Consider the following 21668-nt stretch of genomic DNA (forward strand, 5'->3'; position numbering starts at 1 on the left):
GCTTCGCTGAGTGAGGGCCACTTCCCTGCTGCCTTGAAAGAGGTGGTGGTGAGGCTTCTCCTCAAGAAGCCGTCCCTGGATCCGGCAATATTGGCCAACTACCGTCCTGTCTCCAACCTTCACTTCATGGCGAAGGTTGTGGAGAGTGTGGTCGCGCGACAGTTCCCACAATTCCTGGAGGAAACATCTTATCTAGATCCGTTCCAGTCGGGTTTCAGGTCTGGGCACAGCATGGAAACGGCATTGGTCGCGTTGGTTGATGATCTCTGGAGGGCTCGGGACAGGGGCTGCTCCTCTGTTCTGGTCCTGTTAGATCTCTCAGCGGCTTTTGATACCATCGACCATGGTATCATGCTGCACCGGCTGGAAGAGTTGGGGGTGGGAGGCACCGTGTTGCGGTGGTTCTCCTCCTTTCTCTCTGACCGGTCGCAGTTTGTGTTGGCAGGGGGGCAGAGATCGACCTCGAGGCCTCTCATCTGTGGAGTGCTGCAGGGATCGGTCCTCTCGCCCCTTCTGTTCAACATTTATGTAAAGCCGCTGGGCGAGATCATCCGTGGCTTCGGGGTGAGATACCACCAGTACGCTGATGACACCCAGCTGTACATCTCCACCCCAGGCCACCCCAACGATGCCCTTGAAGTGATGTCCCAGTGCCTGGAGGCCGTGCGGATCTGGATGGGGAGGAACAGGCTCAAGCTCAACGCTTCCAAGACTGAGTGGCTGTGGCTCCCAGCATCCCGATATAGTCAGTTGACTCCATCACTGACTATTGGGGGCGAGTCTTTGGCCCCCACAGAAAGGGCTCGCAATCTGGGAGTCCTCCTGGATATGCAGCTGTCCTTGGAGGAACATCTGACAGCTGTAACTAGGGGCACCTTTTGTCAGGTTCGCCTGATTCGCCAGTTGCGGCCCTTTCTTGATCGGGATTCCCTGTGCACAGTCACTCATGCCCTCGTCACCTCTTGCCTTGACTACTGCAACGCTCTCTACATGGGGCTCCCCTTGAAGAGCACCCGGAGGCTCCAACTGGTCCAGAATGCAGCAGCGTGGGTAGTGATGGGAGCAGCATGGCACTCCCATGTAACACCGCTCCTGCGCGAACTGCACTGGCTCCCAGTGGTCTTCCGGGTGCGCTTCAAGGTGTTGGTTATCACCTTTAAAGCGCTCCATGGCATCGGGCCTAGCTATCTTCGAGACCGCCTGCTGCTACCGACGACCTCCCATCGTCCCGTGCGCTCCCACAGAGAGGGCCTCCTCAGGGTGCCATCAGCCAATCAATGTAGGCTGGTGACTCCCAGGGGGAGGGCCTTCTCTGTGGGGGCACCTACCCTCTGGAATCAGTTGCCCCCAGAGATAATGAGAATCCAAGACCTTAGTGCCTTCCGCCGTACCCTTAAAACCCACTTTTTCCAGCAAGCCGGGCTGGCTTAAGAAGAAATTTTAAATGTTTTAATTGGTTTGTATTTTTAATTTTGGGCCAAATTTATATATATTTTAATTGTTTTTAATATTTGTATTTCATGTTTTTTAATTCTGGCTGTACACCGCCCTGAGTCCTCAGGGAGAAGGGCGGTATATAAATTTAAAAATAAATAAATAAATAAAATAAATAAAAGGTTTTAACATGTTCATATCTCAACTCCACTTCAAGATTTCTTTCCTATGTGACCTTCTTGAAAATATCCCAATCTGTTTAGAAATGATTAGTTGCATTCCATATGGAGAGTGGAACAATGGATCAAATGCAGTGAAGCATATTTCATTGATATATTTATTGCAAGGCCATCTATGTTGGGGTCAAAAAGTCAAGATGGTGGCTGTGAGTTTGAAAATGAAGGAAACCCCCCCTCTTTTTTAACCAACCTTTTTTTAAGATGGTATCCTCCAAATGTGCTACACTAGAAATCCTTGTTTGTAGTTCCATGCAAAGAGGAGCAATGAGAGACCCAAGTGATGAGCATCCCATATCACAGAGAGATGGACCTATCCCTCCTGCAATGCCAATTGGAACCAGCCATGGGGAAAAAAGGAGAACCCACAAAACAATGCCTCCAGTCCAGAAGGATCCCATGGTAGATGGTCTTGAAAGCTGCTAAGAAATCTAGACGAGCTAAGACAGTTGCACTGTTTCTGTCCAAGGCCACTAGAGATTATCCATAAATGCCATCAGTGCCATCTCAGTAGTATACTCCAGCATGAACCCAGACTGAAAAGGTTCAGATAAGGATTAAAGAAGCCTAAAGTAAGCATATATGATTGGTCCAATGATTTGACTCAAACCAGCAAAGATAAAGAGGCATAGCATTTTAACAATGGTTACTACAGGGTGTTTTTCTTCCCCGTTTCATGTCATTATTGGTAGATAATTAGTGAATTCTGTGCTGGATCCTGTGTCAGTTTTGTTTCTTTTCCATACTATACTTCAGGTGGGCTGCCTGTCTTTTTTTTTTGTTTTAAATAGAGTAATGTGCCTTTAGTTATCTGGAAACAGAAGCTGCAGCTGGCATTCTTGCAGATATTAGCTAATTGGCACATCCAGCTGTTTTACCATAGAATCAATCCTAGTAAAAACCTGAGGTATATTTTTCAAGACTAGGCACTGAATAAAAGAAAAATATAACTGTACTGAAAAACTCTGTTATTATTATTGCCGTTACCATTTTTTAACAAAAGGATTTATGTGCAAAAGAGGATTTGTATGTATTCACTGTACTGAAAACATTCACCGCTTTATATCTGCTTGCTTTCACTCAAATGCATTCCGGAAGTTCTCTAACAAAATATTAGTAAAAGCCTCCAAGAAGAAGCTTGCTTCTGTTTGTTTTAAGCCTGGGGATCCAGGAAATGTTCCACAACATTGGATTCAGCACAAACAAGAAACCGCCTTGTGTTTAATATCATTATCCTGGACAGAGAGAAAGAAGCAGAGGGTTTTTTTTAAGCTGTTCTTAATAGAAAGAAGAGTGGATTTGAGAAGAAATACTGGTCGTTTTATGAAATGTAGGATGCTACTTAATAGTAAGTGAAATCATTACAACAGACCCAAAATGACCAACGGCTCCCCAAATGAGTCCATTTTTGCTCCTTTATCATAAATCTTTTACTATAGATGTTTCAGATTGTTCTTTTGCCCCACATGTACAATATTTGCACTCTTCTAAGAGTTGTATGTTCTCCCAGGTATCTTTATCTGCATAACAGTTTTCAGCAGAGAAAAACGCCCTTCCCTTAGACCATAAATGAAGGAATTGGTCCAGGGATGAAATCCAGCAGGTGCTGACAGGTTCTGGAGAACCGGTAGTGGAAATTTTGAGTAGTTCAGAGAACCGGCAAATGCCACTTCTGGCTGGCCCCAGAGTGGGGTGCGACTGGAGGTTTTGCAATATTCTTCCCCCAGGAGTGGGGAGGGAATGGGGATTTTGCACTATCCTTCCCCTAGAGTGGAGTGGAAATGGAGATTTTGCAGTATCCTTCCCCTGCCATGCCCACCAAGCCATGCCCACCAAGCCACACCACGCCCATCAAGCCACACCCACAGAACTGATAGTAAAAAAAATTGAATTTCACCACTGAATTGGTCCCCCATCCTTACTAACTAGAAGCTGGGATTGGTGGGTGGGTGGGGAATAGAACCCAACATCTGGATTGCACAGCTTGCTCACCAATCCTCCATGATGTGCACAAATGTGTGAGACATGGAATATATTCTGAACAACACTTACTGGAAGCAGTCAGGGTATTCTGCAAGGGCCACGTCCATTACATCCAAAGCATGCTGGTAGTCTTTTTGTGATGAAAAAAGGAGGGCCAACAAATGAAGAGAATTCATATCATCCTTACACAGTTTCAGTGCTTCTTGGAGATGTTCTATTGCATCACAAATCTGCAAAATAAATATTAAATGATTGCTCAGTTACTCATCCTTTCAGATCAGTTTCACTTGTTCTGGCCTTTTGACTACAACAAAATAAAAGGAGTCCCAAAGCTAAAATATCAACAAAGGGAGAACTATTAAAACCTAACTGCAAGGAGTAAACCAATTGAACTCCCCAGCAGGAACATTAAAACATCTTTATACAATCCTAAAATCCTATAAAATAACACTTCAGGTAAGGTTGCTTGTATTTTAAATAGTAGCAGATGATAAGTATTTTCAAAGTTGTTAAACAAAAACAGGAAGGAAGGAAGTTATTACTCAACTGATCTCTTAATCTTATTATCTTTTTAATTTAACTATGTCTTGTATGCAACACTATAAAGAAAGGGTGACATATTTTACATTTATTTATTCATTTATTAAAAAACTCCTCAGCATTCAACGAAATATTTACTCACAAAGTATACAATTCATAGCAATGTAAATATCAGTGGTAAAAATTCTAACATACTTGATTAGAAAAATGAAAGTAAAAAAGAATAATAACAGTTCAATGCAATGCAATGTAAATCAAATATTTGCTTTCCAAATATTTCCAAAATTTGAAAGCCAACAGAAAAGGGACAAGTCCAATCTCCAAGGGGAAGCCATTTTAAAACAATGGTGTTGCCATATATCAGGTAGTCTTTTTTTTAACTTTAGAAGTCATGAAATATTGCTACCTTCTAATTATTTGGCTAAATGACAGGAACTCACCAACAATAGAGGCTTAAAAACAAACTCAGAGGGCTTCTAAACTCTTACCTTGAAATAAAGGAATTAACATAACAATTATTTTACTCTAGCTCATTTAATTTCAGAAGATGTAAACTTGACAATAATCACAAAATTGGCTGATGAAAATTTTAATCATGGTATATAATTTGTCAGACACATTAATATTATCATTTACCCCTTGTTTAACCAGAAAGAGAAAACATTAGATATTTTATTCAGAATATTAACATATATTTAAATGTTTATTATGAGCCGACAAAAGCAGAATATTTTAAATTGGCTAGCAGCCTCAAACTGTATTTCAAGCATGGTTTAAAGATTTACATGCAATTAAATGAAGAAAAATAGAATGAACACAGAAAATTCTGGCTAAATATCAATAGATTTTTAGAATATATTAAGGGGGTATCCTAAACTGCATTTGGAGCTTCCAGACTGTTCTCACCGATATTTAACCAACAATACATACAGTAACAATATAAGTTAGTAGAACAATAACTTTCAATCAACAATAAAAGCAAGAAGAAGGCAATTCCAAATTTAGTTCAAAGAATAACTCTCTAAGAAAATTTAAAGATCCCTTTAAAACAACCTTCTAAGCACACAACTTAATAAAATGGAAAGTAGAATAATTTTGAAAAAAACCCAACAATATTCAATTCAGTTCCAAACCTACAGTAATTCTTGAAACCCTAGTCTGGGAGTGAACAGCATATGATCTTTCACCCAAGTGAACGTTCAAATCTCAAAAAGCTTCAGTAGGAATGGCCAGTGGGTAAAGAATAGTAGAAAGTAAAGTCTAGCAACATCTGAAGATCACAAGTTGCCCACCCTCATCTAGAAGCTTCTCTACTCATTTTACGTCTTCCATAAACATGCATAAGAAGAGTTTCAATAAAGTTATAATTCAAGCATCAGAAAATTAACAAAATATATAAATAGAAATATGTAATAATGGACCTAAAAAGTATTGAAGCACTTTCTGACTGCTGATAAATCAATTCTATGAGAGATGTTTTTAAAAAACCATCCTGAAGAAAGACAAGTGTAAAAAAAAATCTATGCCCAAGAAAAAGAATTTGTGTACTGTAGATGCCAGTACACCATAGAAATAGTTCTGTTTTTTCAAGCCACTTGTCTTTATACATACCTGCCTGATAAGAGCCAGCTGCAATGAGATATAGAGGATAATTTGGTGGTCTTCAGGTGCCAAGTGATGAGCTCTGTAAAACACAAATGTAGCTTATGCAGTACTGCAAAAGTTATTTACCATAAATTTTACCGGAAAGGCAATTTCAAGGCTCATTTTCCTTTCTTGTAATTTTAAACTGGATTTAAATTAGTAGACTAGCATACAGAGTTCCCTATCACCCTCACTCCAGCACAGTAGTAGAACTGCAATGAAAAGATCATTGGATAGAAAATAATTTTCAATTCCTCATATATTTTCCTTGCTATGATTCTAGTTCTAAAATATTGTTCCTATTTTAAACAGATGCTCAGCTCAAGCCCCCCCCCCAATATATTAGTTCAATGCCAATTGGCAGCCAATTACAGTCAAGATTAAATCTTTGACATAGAAAGGCAATGCAGTTCAAAACTTCAAATGTCTTTAATGATATTGCTCTGAGCAATTTAGAATAAGTGTATTCTTACTGTGATACTCTTCTCCTGATACTAAAGAGAATGTCTTGGTTTTTAAAAAAACTGAAAAAGAGCCATTCTAATTTAACTGAATAAGAACTGATTACTACCAGGTTCATGTTTTTATTGCCTTCAATAACTGTGTAAAGCAACAAATGTCAACAGGTGCATTTTTTCCTACTCTAGAGCAGCATTAGCCAAACAAATGGCATCTGCAAAATTATCCTTTCCTTAAACAACTATTGATGGTAAAAAGGTAAAGGTTCCCCTCGCACATATGTGCTAGTCATTCCCGACTCTAGGGAACGGTGCTCATCTCCGTTTCAAAGCCGAAAAGCCAGCACTGCCCAAAGACGCCTCCATGGTCATGTGGCCGGCATGACTAAATGCCAAAGGCTCACGGAATGCTGTTACCTTCCCACCAAAGGTGGTCCCTATTTTTCTACTTCCATTTTTTACGTGCTTTCGAACTGCTAGGTTGGCAGAAGCTGGGACAAGTAACTGGAGCTCACCCCGTTACATGGCACTAGGGATTCAAACCGCTGACCTGCCGACCTTTTGATCGACAAGCTCAGCATCTTAGCCACTGAGCCACTGCATCCCTTTAATGATGGTACAAAAAGCATATTGTCCTTCTGGTCAAGCCTAGGAAACCTTCTGTCCATGAGGCAGGTTTAACCTCACACCTCTCTGTTCTGTCAAGACTGTATAAATAACTTTCCTTCTTGGCTTAGGTTATTGGGCTTAATAGTATGCAGTTATTATGAAAAGCTATATTTTCCTTTGTTGTTTGTGTGTGTGTTTTCTTTTGGAGTTACAAATTATCCCTGTATTTTTCTTGTCTTAAAATCTTGAGAATACAGATAGTCCCCTAGAAAACAAGACTACTAGTTCAGATTTTAGAATCTCCAACAGATGGACACTATCTACAGATTATAGCAAATTGAATCTTATCCCATCAAAGCTCTTAGAAAAAAAATTCAGCTTCCTTTTAAAAAGGCAGATATTCAAAACATGTATGTACATACCCAGCATACTGAGCATTCCTTGTAAACCTGGCCATTAGGGAGAAACCACAAATAAAAAGAACTCTTATCATATCTTAAATCCCTCTGTGGAATTAAGAAGAATGCAGATTCTATAACTGTTGAACAATTGGCAAGAACTCCTCCTTTAATTCCTCCACCAAATGGTTTTACTAGCAATATGGTACAATTGACTGAGTTTGAAGACTGACATGAAGGTAATCTGAGCCTCAGCCACTTAGTAGGTTAGAGATGACCTAGCACCTCTATTGTCCCTGGAATAATGTAGCAGGTCAAGAGAATGTCTTTGCTATTCTAGTGTGTCCTTGATTAGAACAGCAAAACGCAGCTGCTGTTAGGAACACATTTATTTCCTTAAATGATGTAAAACAATTAGTGTACTTATGCATAGTTTAAACCAATTGATAGCAGTTATCCGAGGTTTCACAGAAGACTATTTCCCCAAACAGATCTAAAGTTGCCCACTGAGGCTCTCTCTCCCATTCAAAACTGGGTTCAAGAAATGTCAGGTCAAATTCAGCTAGCTCTGTAATTCAATTAGGCTAGCACTGGCTCACCCCCACTTCAAGCAGAAGTCTGTTAGCTAAGGATACAGATATGGACCCAGGATGTCCTAGAACATAGAATATAGAACATAGAATAATAGAGCTGGAAGGAACTTCAGAGAGCTTCTACTCCAACTCCTGCTCGAGCAGGAGACCCTATATCATTTCAGAGAAATGGTTGTCCAGTCTCTTTTTGAGAGCCTCCAGTGATGGACCACCCACAACTTCTGAAAGCAAGGCATTCCACTGGTTGATTACTCTCACCATTAGGAAATTTCTTCTTAGTTCTACAGTAAGTTGCTTCTCTCCTTGGTTAGTTTCCAACCTTTGTGTCTTGTCTTACCTTGTTTTGCCTTTTTAGTCTTGCCTTTAGATCTGCCTTTTGGTCCTTTGGAAAGTAGTTTGAACCCCTCATCTTTGTAGGAGCCCCTCAAATATTGGAACAATGCTGTCCTTCATGCTAACATGCATGTAGGACAACAGTGCTATATTATATACAAACAATACACTCTGCCATGATCTATAACCTCTCTAAATAATTGTTCTTGGATCCATTTTCCCAGTTTTGTTCTGTTTTATTAATTTGTTTGTTCCATGCAGGATTTAGCTCTAAGAAATTAGCTGTACCCAACTCTCAAAATAGCCTCATTTGACATACAGTACTGTATAACCCTGCCCCATTAAAATGAAAGCCATAGAACCAGGGGAGGACACTCAAAGGCCACCTTATGCAACCCTTTGACAATCCAGGAATCAACTGCTCTGGCAGACAGCCATCCTGACTCTAGTTAAAGGTTTTTCATATAGGGAAGTCCACCTTTTGAAACAGTTTATTACATTGCCAGTCTGCCTACACTGCTCAGCCATTCTGTCCAATGATTAGTCAAAATCCCCCCTTTTGTCATTTGAATTCATTTATTCAGATCCTGTTTTCTGAAACAATAGAAATCTGCCCCTTTAATTATGTGACCGACTTTCAAATATTTGAACATAGTTATCTCTTCCATCTTAATAGCTTTTTTCCCAGGCTAAATATGCTTCAGTCTTCCCTCTTCCCTCATTGTTTTTTTTTTAATTTATTTTTTGTCTGGACATATTCCAGTTTGTTCACATTCTTTTTAAAAAATATGGTATCCAGTTTAATTAATAACAAAAAAATCTGCAACATGCCTGCATAACTGGTGTCCTATTAAGCTACAAGAGAGCCAACAAGCTATGCATCTGTAATCTGTTAGATTGACAGCTTCTTTTTTATACATGCTTAAGGATTTAACAAAACCAGGAAGCTTCTGCATATATCCAAAAACCTCTTGTGGTTTGGATGATTCTACCTTTTGGGGATTATGGAAACTGAAGAATGGACTACTATTTTATAAGATCTTAAGTTTATAGTGCTCAAGAAATGCTCAAAAAATTATTTTCTTAAATGAATGTATTATGACATTTTAGTGAAATATCCATTATATGCACAATGGAAAAAAATTTTAATATTGGGAGGGGGCCATCATCCAATGGTAGAATACAGACTTCCACAAAAAAGATCCTGGGTTCAATCTTTGGTCACTCAATTACTTTCTTTCTAACTTGCTTTAGTGTTAGATCACTGAAAAGCCCAATGAAGGGATGTCTTCTAGGTGGTTTAATTGAAGAGTAAGACCCTAGGGAGACTGTAGACTTCTGAAAAATTTATTATACAAAATCAGGATACTTACATAATCCTTGACCGCTTCATAACTAAATAAATGCAGAAACACCACTCTCTACACAGAACATCCTGAAATTCCTTTTTAAAAAACAAATTTTAAGTAGCCTGGTTTAGCTCAACAGACAGAAGCACTGTAATTTAACACCAGCTGTCTGCAATTAAAGTAAGATTGAATCTCGCCAGGCTCAAGGTTGACTCAGCCTTCCATCCTTTCTAAGGTAGGTAAATTGAGGACCCAGTTTGTGAGGGCAATAAGCTGACTTTGTATAAATATACAAAAGGATGAAGGCTATTGCTTAATGCATTGTAAGCCGCCCTGAGTCTCCGGAGAAGGGCGGCATATAAATCAAATTAAAAAAAAAAAAGTAGGCCTTCTATACTCACCTCTGTGAAATTATGCCAGTTTTGTATGGCCTTGACTTTTTTTCAGAGCCACTATTCATTTCCAGCCAAAGTAATGTTTTTAATACTAACACACAATTCTGCATCTTATAAGGATATATGTGCCTCGTTGAAATTCAGAATGCAAGGAGCTACAGTAATTGAATTATCCAAACGCCCCCTGTTGGCTAAAAGTGGACATTGATACCATCCAAGATTCATCCATTTCTAAACTGAATTTAAGCTATTAAGGAAACAAGCCACAGTTTATGGGAAAAGGTCAAAAGGCTAAAAATAAATGCAGTTTAAGAGTAATATGGGACAGTAATTATATCTAAATAGTACAGTAATAGAGAAGTTACATCTGAGTCTAAGAATGTGTGCCACTTAAAGCCACCTCACTCAGTTCCCTCCTCCTGCATCCTAAGAAGCTCAGAGACATGTAAAACTATGCTGGCCAGTTCTATAGGCAGAATTATGCCCTCTGGCTGCCAAAAAGATATTCTTTATAAATCCTAAAAATCAAGATTTGGGAAAAGAAATCCTTTAAAGTTTGGATGCATTTAGAACTGTAGTGTGACTTTCAGATTAAAATGCAAAAACAAGCACATTTCTGCCAACTGGGATCTGGTTTCCTCCTCATCCAGGGGTGAAATTCAGCAAGTTCTGACAGGTTCTGGAGAACCAGTAGCAGAAATTTTGAGTAGTTCAGAGAACCGGCAAATACCACCTCTGGCTGGCCCCAGAGTGGGGTGGGAATGGAGATTTTGCAATATCCTTCCCCTGGAGTGAGGTGGGAATGGAGGTTTTGCAGTATCCTTCCCCTGCCATGCCCACCAAGCCACACCACACCCACCAAGCCATGCTCACAGAACCTGTAGTAAAAAAAAATGTATTTCACCACTGTCCCCATCCCCAGGTTCTTCTTACCTTTCTAAATTCTGAAGTGCTCTCTGATGCAAGTCATCTTGTGTGCTTTTCAGGGTAGCTGCAAAACAATAAAAATTAATACATCAGGGTAAGCATTATTCCAAACAGTACATCTGAATAGCTGGGAGCTCTTTATTATTAAAAAGTTATATGAACAGTCTGATATGGGTCTTCAAACAGCATTTTCTTATGTCTTAAGACTTTTTCCTTCAAGAATCTTGCTGAAAAAAATATTTGTTTTATTTTTAGTTATTTAGAAACTGATCTCTCCAATGGTACCAGATATCATTATACACTTTTTTTATTCTAAAGAACATCCAGGGAGTATCAGGAGAAAAATAAAATGTCAGGATTGAGTTAGGGAATATCTCCTTTCAATGTGACTCTTCTGCATTTAGGATCTTAAAAAGTCCCATCTACCATTTTTGATTATGGTTAATTTCAAAAATGTAGGTGGCTCCAAAATCAAGTCAACTTCATACCCCAAGAGAGGACTGTAATCTAGATCTCCCCAATCCTGGTAAAAGAATCGATCCATTAAATATGAATAACAGCACTTCTTCTCCGTCTTATCCCAACACCCAGGCAGGTCTTTTTCAAATGGCTTTTCTCAAAGATACTGCACGTAAACCAAACACAGAACACCTTCTCTTCTACAGCACCTTCTCTGTGAAATCACCTTCTGATGAACGCCACAATGATAGTCATGTGATAATAAACAGAAAACAAATCCAAAGTTTTTGTCTTTTTTTTTTTTTAATTTGATTTATATGCCGCCCTTCTCCGGAGACTCAGGGTGGCTTACAATGCGTTAAGCAATAGCCTTTATACTTTTGTATATTTATACAAAGTCAGCTTATTGCTCCCACAAACTGTGTCCTCAATTTACCTACCTTAGAAAGGATGGAAGGCTGAGTCAACCTTGAGCCTGGTGAAATTCGAACTTACAGTAATTGCAGACAGCTGGTGTTAATCACAATGCTATCAGTCTGCTGAGCCACCAGGCCCCTGATTTTGACAAATCAGGAGATGATAGGGGGAATCATATTCTTTCTTTCCTAGTACTAGGGGCAGATAGTTATTGGTATGGGTGGTTTTAATTATTTTTAGTGATTTCATTGTAACAAACTGACTGCGGGATCTTCTGGGTGATATTTTCCTCAAAGAATGTGGATAAATGACTCTTCTATTAAAATGTTCTAACAATTCTTTTGTAGTTCTATTAGAATACTACTTTATTATTCCAAGTTTTTACGGCTTAATAAAATGTTCAGTAGCTCTATATTTTCTAAATATATTGGGGTGCACTTAGTGCGCTTAATTATTATTGCTTGAACTATGGCTAACATAAGTTAGCTGGATAGAGAACTTGTATCCCTAAAACAGGGGTGTCAAAGTCATGGTCCACAGGCCAGATGCATCATGCACTGGCCATTCCCACCCCTGTTTTAACGAAGGGGGGGGGAGTTGCAATACATCATGTGACGACAACGTGTCATCATAAGTTTGACACCCCTGTCCTAAAACATTTACCTCACTTTATCATGTTCAACCATTTTCCCGAGACAGGTTTACAAAGATTAGGTTGAATCTAGCACTTCTGCATGATCATCTGTTCAAAGCTCTTGGAAGGCTGCCTGAAAATGAAAGCCAAGGGACTGCACCTGCTGTCCCCTTGATGTAGAAGACGTGTCAAGAGTCTGCTGCTTGAGAAAGAAGGGACAAAACTTTGCCAAAGGGTCAAAGAGTACAATTCTCCTCTAGGGATGACATAAACTCTTTTGGGATAGACTTTGGCTCCTGGCCAGAGCATAAATGAGCAATGACAGAGGTTGGTTGAATGGCATCTTTGCTCATTCTTCTGCTCTCCTGAAGCTCCAGCTAAATCAGCTCAAGTTTCACATGGTATCATCCCAACCTCTCCCACATAGGAAGCAAAAATAAACTAAGGAAGTTAGAACTGAAGCTGCAAGTGCAATTATGTCAGTGATATCAAGTAGGGCAAGAGGGAATTACAGATGTCTTTGTGTAGACAGTTGGGCAATGCAAGAGATAAAGAAGCAATCAAGAAGGAAGAAAGGAATAAAACTGGATTGCAAATGTTTATTGGTTCCTTGTGTCAAATTGAATTTCAGTGGGTCATTTTTTTAGATACTAGAGATTATCCATTATTTTGTTAAGTGTCTTCTTTTCCTCTGGCTTTATCTGTAACTTAATTTGCAGGAGTTAGGCAAAGGCTCTTTACTTACTTCTGTCTTCATACCACGATAAATTTCATCTACTATCTAAAATATTTCAACCCTTGAGATACTAAAGCACGGGAATTATGTCAATAAACACAAATATCTCTATATTTGTCTATCAACCAGGTCCAGAATGAAAGCAACATTAGCACTACAAAGTTGTGACTAAATACAGGTAGTCCTCGACTTACAACCACAATTGAGCCCAATATTTTTGTTGTTAAGTGAGACATTTGTTAAGTGAGTTTTGCCCCATTTTATGACCTTTCTTGCCACAGTTGTTAGGTGAATGACTGCAGTTGGTAAATTAGTAATCTGGTTGTTAAGTGAATCTGGATTCCCCATTGACTTTGCTTGTCAGAAGGTCGCAAAAGGGGATGACATGACCATGGGAAACAGCAACGGTCATAAATATAAAACAGGTGCCAAGCATCTGAATTTTGATCACATGATCATGGGGAGGTTGCAAATGTTGTAACCATGAAAAATGGTCATAAGTCACTTTTTCAGTGCCGTTGTAACTTTGAATAGTCACTAAATGAGCTGTTTTAACTATAGGATCACAATAGTAATAGCACTTAGACTTATATACCACTTCATAGTGCTTTACAGCCCTCTCTAAGTGGTTTACAGAGTCAGCATATTTCCCCCAACAATCTGGATCCTCATTTTACCAACCTCGGGAGGATGGAAGGCTGAGTCAACCTTGAGTCAGTGAGAATTGAACTGCCAAATTGGAGACAGCGGGCAGTCAGCAGAAGTAGCCTGCAGTACTGCACTCTAACCACTGCGCCACCATGGCTTATTGTTTTTTCCCCTCTACTCCTCTTTCCCTATCGCTGGTAGAAAATAATGTGGCTACTGTTCATTTTGATTAAAAAGATTCAGAGATACGCCTTAATTCTGTTTCAAAATACAGGTTTTCTCTTTTGAGCGTGGCCCGAATGCACCTTATGGCTGTTATTGAAATAAGAACTCCTGGGCAGAAATAGGTCAAAGAGCTCCTCACATCTTCTCAGTCATTTAATGTGTACATCACAAGGTAAATTTGCATTCCATCAGTTAAATTATCTTAGTTTTAGAGAGGGTAATAATAAAATAACAATAATAATCTAATCGAATTACATTCATGTTTTTCAACAAGCCTTATGCTATATCTTTCGAGCAGAGGTTTTTCGTTGCAATTTCACTTCACCCGTGTTTATTTCTGCACATGTATATATAAGAAGCTAAATCCTATTTTACTTCTCTGGCACTTGTAATCATAACACACATGTGATGAAAAACATACTTAAAGCATGGTCTATAAAATAATGAAAAGTACTCTATCAACGCAAGCTGGGATTTTCGGCTTAAGTTTATGTTGCACATGGCTCCATAGCTCTATGTGTGAAGTTTAAAATTGTGCACAATGTTCGCGGGTCCCCCCCCCCAAATAATCTTTTTGGCTTTTATTAGCATTACAGGATCTGATAGGCTTTAATATTAAAGGAATTATCATTCTGTATTATGTTTCCCAATTTGGTATCGTCAGGATGTTATTTGAGCTAAACTGGTAATTCAAGAATTGTAGGCCCAGTAAATACACCAAATCAAGGAAATAATAACTCCAGAGACGCAAACCACTGGTTTCAAAGAGTAAGCACAGGCGTTTTAATTAAATACTAAGAGCAGCTTCCTGATGGTACAAATAGTGGAACGTGCTATTTAGATAATAGTGGAACCTCCTGCACTACTAATTTTGAAGCATCTGGGTACCCATCATGGATTCAATAGAATCTGTTGCATTTGAAAAGTGATGGATTATATAATTGCTAATCTTTCCAATTCTATATCCTTCAATGTAAGATTCTTGTGGGATCATTTGTACTATATAACAACAAAGTTGCCATAGTTATCTGTGAGTAATGTCTATGCAGATTCTTAATCATCAAGGTGCTTTCCAAAAGGCAACTGGATTCTGCTTTTTCTTGAAGACGTTTCATTTGTCATCCAAGAAGCTTCTTCAGAACTGAAGAAGCATCTTGGATGAGAAGCAAAACATCTTCAAGGAAAAAACAAAGAAAGTTTAGTTGCCTTTTGGAAAGAATATTTGGGACTGGCAAGTAATGATATCCCCTTTGTTCATGTGATTAGTGATGAGTTTTGGTGCTTGGTTACCAATGAGAAAAGATACTTTTAAAAATGCAGATTATAATAAAAATAGATTCTTTGGGTTGCAAGATCATTTTCTGCTCACATAAGCCAGAAGCAGAGTTTTTTCTTCAATAGAGTTAAATCCAAATATTTTCCATGACTGGATGAATTTTAAACAATTCTTCCATTTCATTTTTCCAGCCTTCATTATCACAGTATGTGGCCTGTAAATTGAAATTGAAGTGCAAGAGATAGCAACAAGATAGCTGGAGGTATGATAAAAATTGGACTATGTTTAGCCTGGAAAAAAAAATGACTGAGGGGGAAGATGAAGGCAGTTTTCAAATACTAGAAAAGCAAAAAAAATACTAGAAGAATATGAAAAGAAGGTGATGAATTTTCTCTCTGCTGGACTAAGGCCAGGATTATATCAAATATACTGGCATAAGAGGAGAAATTTCAGTTAAAGATTAAAGAAACTTCTTGTCGAAGTGATAGAACCAATTCACCAGAAAGATGACAGGACTTATTTGTTAAATTTAACAGGCTAAACAAGTCACATTTGGCAGCAAAGTATGGCACTTCAGTCCTGCTCTCCTGCTTCAAAGAGACAATCCATCTAAAGTCTGGATTGAGCAGTTATAAACGAGTTAATGAAATAAACAGATACATAAAATCAAATAACCTCAATGTCCACATCAGTTCTTTAATTCCATAAACAATGGAAGTTAAAACTGATCACCAGTGATTGTTTACAACAACAGATACAGAGGGAAAGTGTTTTGGAATACCGCATGTTGGACATAAGCTATGAATACTCACCTATGTTCAGGTGAAAGGAATTAGCTTCATCACTTATTTATGATCAGCAAGAGACATTTTGCTTTATTGTTTTTTATATTGGTTTAATAAGATTATGTCATGATAATAACTTTTGGTTGCTTTAGAAAGAGAAAGGCATCATGGAAGATTGGCATCTCATCAATAAAACAAATAGATTTTGTGAGTAGATGTTGGCAACTTATTGCTGAACCAGGCAACTACCTGAATGTACGTACATGGTATTTTTTCCATTCAAATATTCTTAACATGTTTAATGTTTAAATGCTTAAACTGACTTCTTCGAACAATAGTGGTGCAGATCACATTTGACAAATCAAAAGATTACCATCAGTTGCTTGAAGGCTGTATGTCAGGCCTAATGCTAAGAAACCCTTTGCTAGGAATTCTCCAGCGTCTTCTCCCATGCCAACGACCATCTTGGCGAAACGTTCTCCTTCCTCCAGCTAAATTGATGAGAGAAAGGGAGAAACATTACAGGAAATGTCTTTTGCCACAGTTTAATAGAATATATACCGTATTTTCGGAGTATAAGACGCACCTTTCCCCCCCCTAAAAGGGGAGGAAAATTTAGGTGCGTCTTATACATCGAATGTAGCCCCACCCACCCACTGGCCCCCACCCTTTGGCCTCTGCTTCCCAGCACTTACCTCCTTGCAGCAAACAGCAAGAAAAAACAGCTCCTGTCAGCTTCAGCACAGCCTAATTAGCACAAGTTGATTGGATCACTTCCCAACTCTCAGCTGATTTGCTCTCAGCTGTTTCTGCTGCTTGCTCCAAGGAGGTAAATTGCTGCAGCAGATTTTTTTTCCTTGTGCTAATCAAGCTATGCTGAAAACGAAAATGAAAGTAAAGCAGGCTGTTTGCTGCAATGAGGCAAAAATGCTCAGAGGCAGAAGCAGAGGCAGATTTCTTTTTCTTCTTTTCCTCACCAAAAATGGTAGGTGTGTCTTATAGTCAGGTGCATCTTATACTCCGAAAAATACGGTAATTCTTAGGAATGAATTCAAGATTAGCAAGCATCAGAACTCACTGCTACAAGATGGTGCTATGCTTCCAGTGAATTTGGAAGACCAGACTTCTAAATCTCAATGCATGACAAAAAGCTAGCTTTTCCCAACATGGTGCCAGCTGCAACACATCTGAATCCTGTCAGGTGAATGTGTATGATCATTAGTGAAAGGTTTAACACTAATGCTGGCTCTGGACTTTGGGAGTAGGAATCTGTCAAGTATGTCACTTCTACCACTGTTAAAACTGCTTATATTGCTCTGTGTTTCATGCATGTGGCAGCCTGTCTCTTTGGCAGATGGAGAATCAGCCGGCAAAAGACAGATGCTGTTGCTTCCTATTTCTTTGTTTTCTCATCCTATCCACCTTTGGACCAAAAAATGTGAGGTGGAGGTTAAGAGAACAGCAATGGTGAACAGACAGGACTATACAATCTATTTTGACTATAGATGCATTACTGGAGCACTCATGCAAACCATAGTCATAGAAACATAGAAGTTTACTGAATAGGAGACAAATAAAACCCCTGGAGAGGTAGAGAAATGAATAAAGGTAGAAGAAAGGTAGAAGAAAGGGGAAGAGCAAATGGGGCAGATTGTTATTTAGGATTTATTTATTTATTAGTTTGATTTATATGCCGCCCTTCTCCAGAGACTCAGGGCGGCTTACAATGCTTTTAAGCAATAGCCTTCATACTTTTGTATATACCTGCTTAGTAGGGCTTTTGGCCCCCCCTAAGCGGTGTTCTATTTTATACAAAGTCAGCTTATTGTCCCCACAAATCGGGTCCTCATTTTACCTACCTCGGAAGGATGGAAGGCTGAGTCAACCTTGAGCCTGGTGAGAATTGAACTCGCGGTAATTGCAGGCAGCTGGCAGCTAAATACTACTTTAACAGTAGTTTAGTCCACTGCACCACCAGGCTCTTACTGAACTTAGTCCGTGGGCCACATAGTGTGACATTCAACCTCCTCATAACTTCCAGAGAGGCAACTATAAAAACCAAGCAATACAGCAGGCTGATGGTTTTAGGCTGATGGGTCACATTAAACCAATCAGCAGGATAATGAAGAAGAAGAGATGGAGGAGATTTATAGGTTGCCCAACTCCAGAATGAATCTGGGTGGCAGTTGAAACACAGAAAACAATAAAAATAAAATCTTACACATCCAGACAATTGCACCATCTACCCAAATTCTCACAACTGAAAAGGGCATCGCAAGCAGCCTACCACAAGGCCTGGGAGAACAGCCAAGTTTTTAAAGATTTCTGGAACACTATCTGGGTGGGAGCCAAATTAATCTTTGGGATGATGTGGGGGTAACATTCCAGTGGGCAGGTGCTGAATCCTGAATCCCTCTTGATAGCATTATTAGGTTGAGGGAGCACACCGACTCTTCTTGATCTTACTGGACAGGCAGAAAGCATCGGGGTTAGGTGGTCCCTCAAACAACTGAGCCTTAATAATGATTAAAATGATGATTAACTTACAAGCAGAAAGGGCAGACTCTTAAAAGAGCATATTTAGGGATCTTTCAAAGTTACTGTTGACCTGGGCAATATGCAGATCTTGGCCTAATTTCAAATCCTATAGCAAGCATTACATAGAGACCACTGATTAAATCTAATATTTCATCAGTAGCCTAATGGAAGGGAAGGGGAAGAGACAGCGAAGAACAGAAAGTGGTATCTGAAACTAAAGAAGTGACAGAAATGGGAATGTGGGTGGCAGAAACAGAGAAAAGTATTGTCCACTCAAAAGTTTGACCTTTCTCATCACCAGCTTGCTGATTCCAAAGAATGCCCCTAATATACTGTAGTTTCAATATGAGATGAAATTATGCAGATAGGAGGTATACTCAGATAACAGGTCTTTGGTATCAATTATTAACTGTGTCAATTGTGATAGCCTTATCAAAATATGGACCACCTCTAGATAGGAACGACAAGATATGGAAAACACTATCTCAGCATCTTTTGCAGCTTAGATTCAGTATGATAAATTCTAGCTGTAGGTGCCCAACTAGGTAGTGCAACCTATTAGGTTCTACTTCTTAGAGATTTTGATTAGTGACTCAGAGTTTTTTTTAAATGGGGTTAACCTGAAACTAAACCAGGTCAGACACAAATATTTTAAAAGCTTATATCTCTCTGCAGACATGACTTCAATTGAAAAAAGCCATTTTCCCCTCTCAGTTAGCATCCTGCCAATTGCAGTATGAGAAATAATTATAATAATGGAGGATTACTAAGCATCTCTTTTTCAAAGAAACGGCTATAGTACTTTCAGATTTTTTAAGTAATAATAGGATATGTGCCCAAATAATAATGCTTGCTAATAAAAACTATCATAGGCTCCTAACCAAGCTTTTCCTTGACATTCTCTATGAGACAGAAGAGGAGAGCAATGATGTTGTGGGGGAAATTATTAGCAATAAGAAGATATGGTGGCCAGAGGTGGGATTCACATAATTTACCTATCGTTTCACCCAGCACCAAAAATGTGAGCGTGTGCCACCTCCACACATGCGCCTGGCCCAGGGGTGGGTTCTACTTACCTTTACTACCGGTTCGCATCATGCATATACACTCTTCTGCGCATGCGCAGATCACCTATGATGATATCTGGGTCAGTGGGCGGAGCCTCCCACTGGTTTTACTACCAGTTCATGTGAACTGGTCCAAACCGGGGGCAACCCACCACTGGCCCGGCCTTCCGTGCATGTGCTTTGCTTGTGCGCATGCCTTCTGTGCATGCGCCCAGCCTCAAAAACATGCCTAAAAAAGACAGCATAGAGCCGGGGCAGGTGGGCAGGCCCACCTGCAATTTCTGCTATTGGTTCACCCAAACTGCTCCGAACCGGCTGAATACCACCTCTGTGACCAAACATTCGTGAAACAGAGTTGGTTATTGCATGTGTTCCTAGAAGGATTGGAGGCAGAGCAGAACTGCTTCCATCACCATCAACAGTGGCATTAACGGAAGAAGATGACCAACAGACAGCATGATTTTTCAGAACACTAAGCTACAAAAGAACATTCTGGGACAAGAAGAAAGGTTCTAAAAAGATCAGCTAACTCCAAAGATTCCTGAGCTATCAGAAATAACAAGGAATAACAAGGCTTCCAACTCTCTCCTGGGTTGAAGGTTGTGCACAGAAACACACTCAGCAAGATTTGCCAACAAACTATGTTCAGCCATTGTAAACTATAATAATCTGTGTTTCCCACTGCCATCATCTTTGGTGAAAATCTCATTTTATTAGTAGCCTACTGCTTGAGAACTATTTTTCCTGGGACAGAGGGAGGCTTTTTCCAGCTAACCATATTATTTTATTGCAGGTTTTTGAATGTATGATTGAACTAAGCCTACAGGCACACTGACAAGGAATAGGAACAGCAGGTGTTGTCCCCTGGCAAGAGGCTGCCCAGCTGGTGTTCAGCTGGCACATCTTGGCATGTTGTTTCTTTCTGTTGTGTTTTCCCACCCACCCCCTTTCCTTTAGGAGAACAAGGCCATGCATTTTAAACTATACTCCTTAAATCTAAAAGTAACAAGCAAACAGTATTCACATATTCAAGAGTTTTCACCAATAGTAATTTAATATTGCAAGGAAAGATTAGATGACAGTCAGGAACATTAGCATGGTATCTTTTTTTTTAAGGACATGAATTATTCTTAAAATTAGATAAATCAAGTGGGAGATTTTAAAAAGGAGGTAAAAAGTGAAAACAATTCTGTTCACTGTACAATTCTAGAGGTTTAGGAACAGAAAACCAAAGATGTTTTAATCTCATCCACTCCCACAGTCTCTGCCATGCCAAGAGACTCGTAAAGAACAGTTTATATATTATATAGCAGCAAATCCCAAATCCATCACAGGTTTTTTTTTAAAGCATCTGCTTGTCTATTCTTGATTTTTTTGGATGTACACTTTAAAAAACTCTTCAGTAGATACCTAAAAATATAATGCTTTATGTAGTTTTAATTTTAATTCCAAAAAATATTGGAAGTTTGTCCACGGAAGTCCCACCATAAAAACAAGCTTTTTAAGCAGAGGTGAAATGTTCCCGGTTCGGACCGGATCGCCCGATCCGATAGCAATGGAGGTGGGTGGTTCGGAGAACTGATAGAAAAAATCCCTGCCCCCCCCCATGCCCAGCTGAGCCACACAATCATCAGAGCTTTTTTTTTTTACTTTTAAAAGCATTTTTTCTACAACCGCTTTGGCCGAAAAAATGCTTTTAAAACTAAAAAAAAAAAGCCTCTGATGATCGCGTGGCTCAGCCTGGATCATCAAAGGCTTTTAAAAGAAAAAAACCTTTTTTTCTTTTAAATGCCTCTGACAATCCAAGCTGAGTTGCCTGATCAGCAGAGACTTTTTTTCTTTTAAATGCCTCTGACAATCCAAGCTGAGTTGCCTGATCGGCAGAGACTTTTTTTCTTTTAAATGCCTCTGACAATCCAAGCTGAGTTGCCTGATCGGCAGAGACTTTTTTTCTTTTAAATGCCTCTGACAATCCAAGCTGAGT

General features: G+C 39.3%; 1 protein-coding gene across 1 annotated transcript in view; it reads right to left on the reverse strand.

Moving 5' to 3' along the window:
- TTC7A (tetratricopeptide repeat domain 7A) overlaps window positions 1–21668 on the reverse strand; it is a 177769-nt gene that overhangs the window by 95635 nt on the left and 60466 nt on the right. Inside the window, exons 12-15 of the mRNA XM_070932340.1 lie at window positions 16453–16570; window positions 10906–10963; window positions 5805–5877; window positions 3723–3883 (exon numbers count right to left, since the gene is read on the reverse strand). Of these exons, the coding sequence (XP_070788441.1) occupies window positions 3723–3883; window positions 5805–5877; window positions 10906–10963; window positions 16453–16570 (410 nt within the window). The remainder of the gene's footprint in view (window positions 1–3722; window positions 3884–5804; window positions 5878–10905; window positions 10964–16452; window positions 16571–21668) is intronic.

Source organism: Pituophis catenifer, unplaced genomic scaffold (assembly GCF_029215685.1).
Source record: "Pituophis catenifer annectens isolate HBS135680 unplaced genomic scaffold, rPitCat1.0.hap2 SCAF_1, whole genome shotgun sequence".
Classification (NCBI taxonomy): Eukaryota; Metazoa; Chordata; class Lepidosauria; order Squamata; family Colubridae; genus Pituophis; species Pituophis catenifer.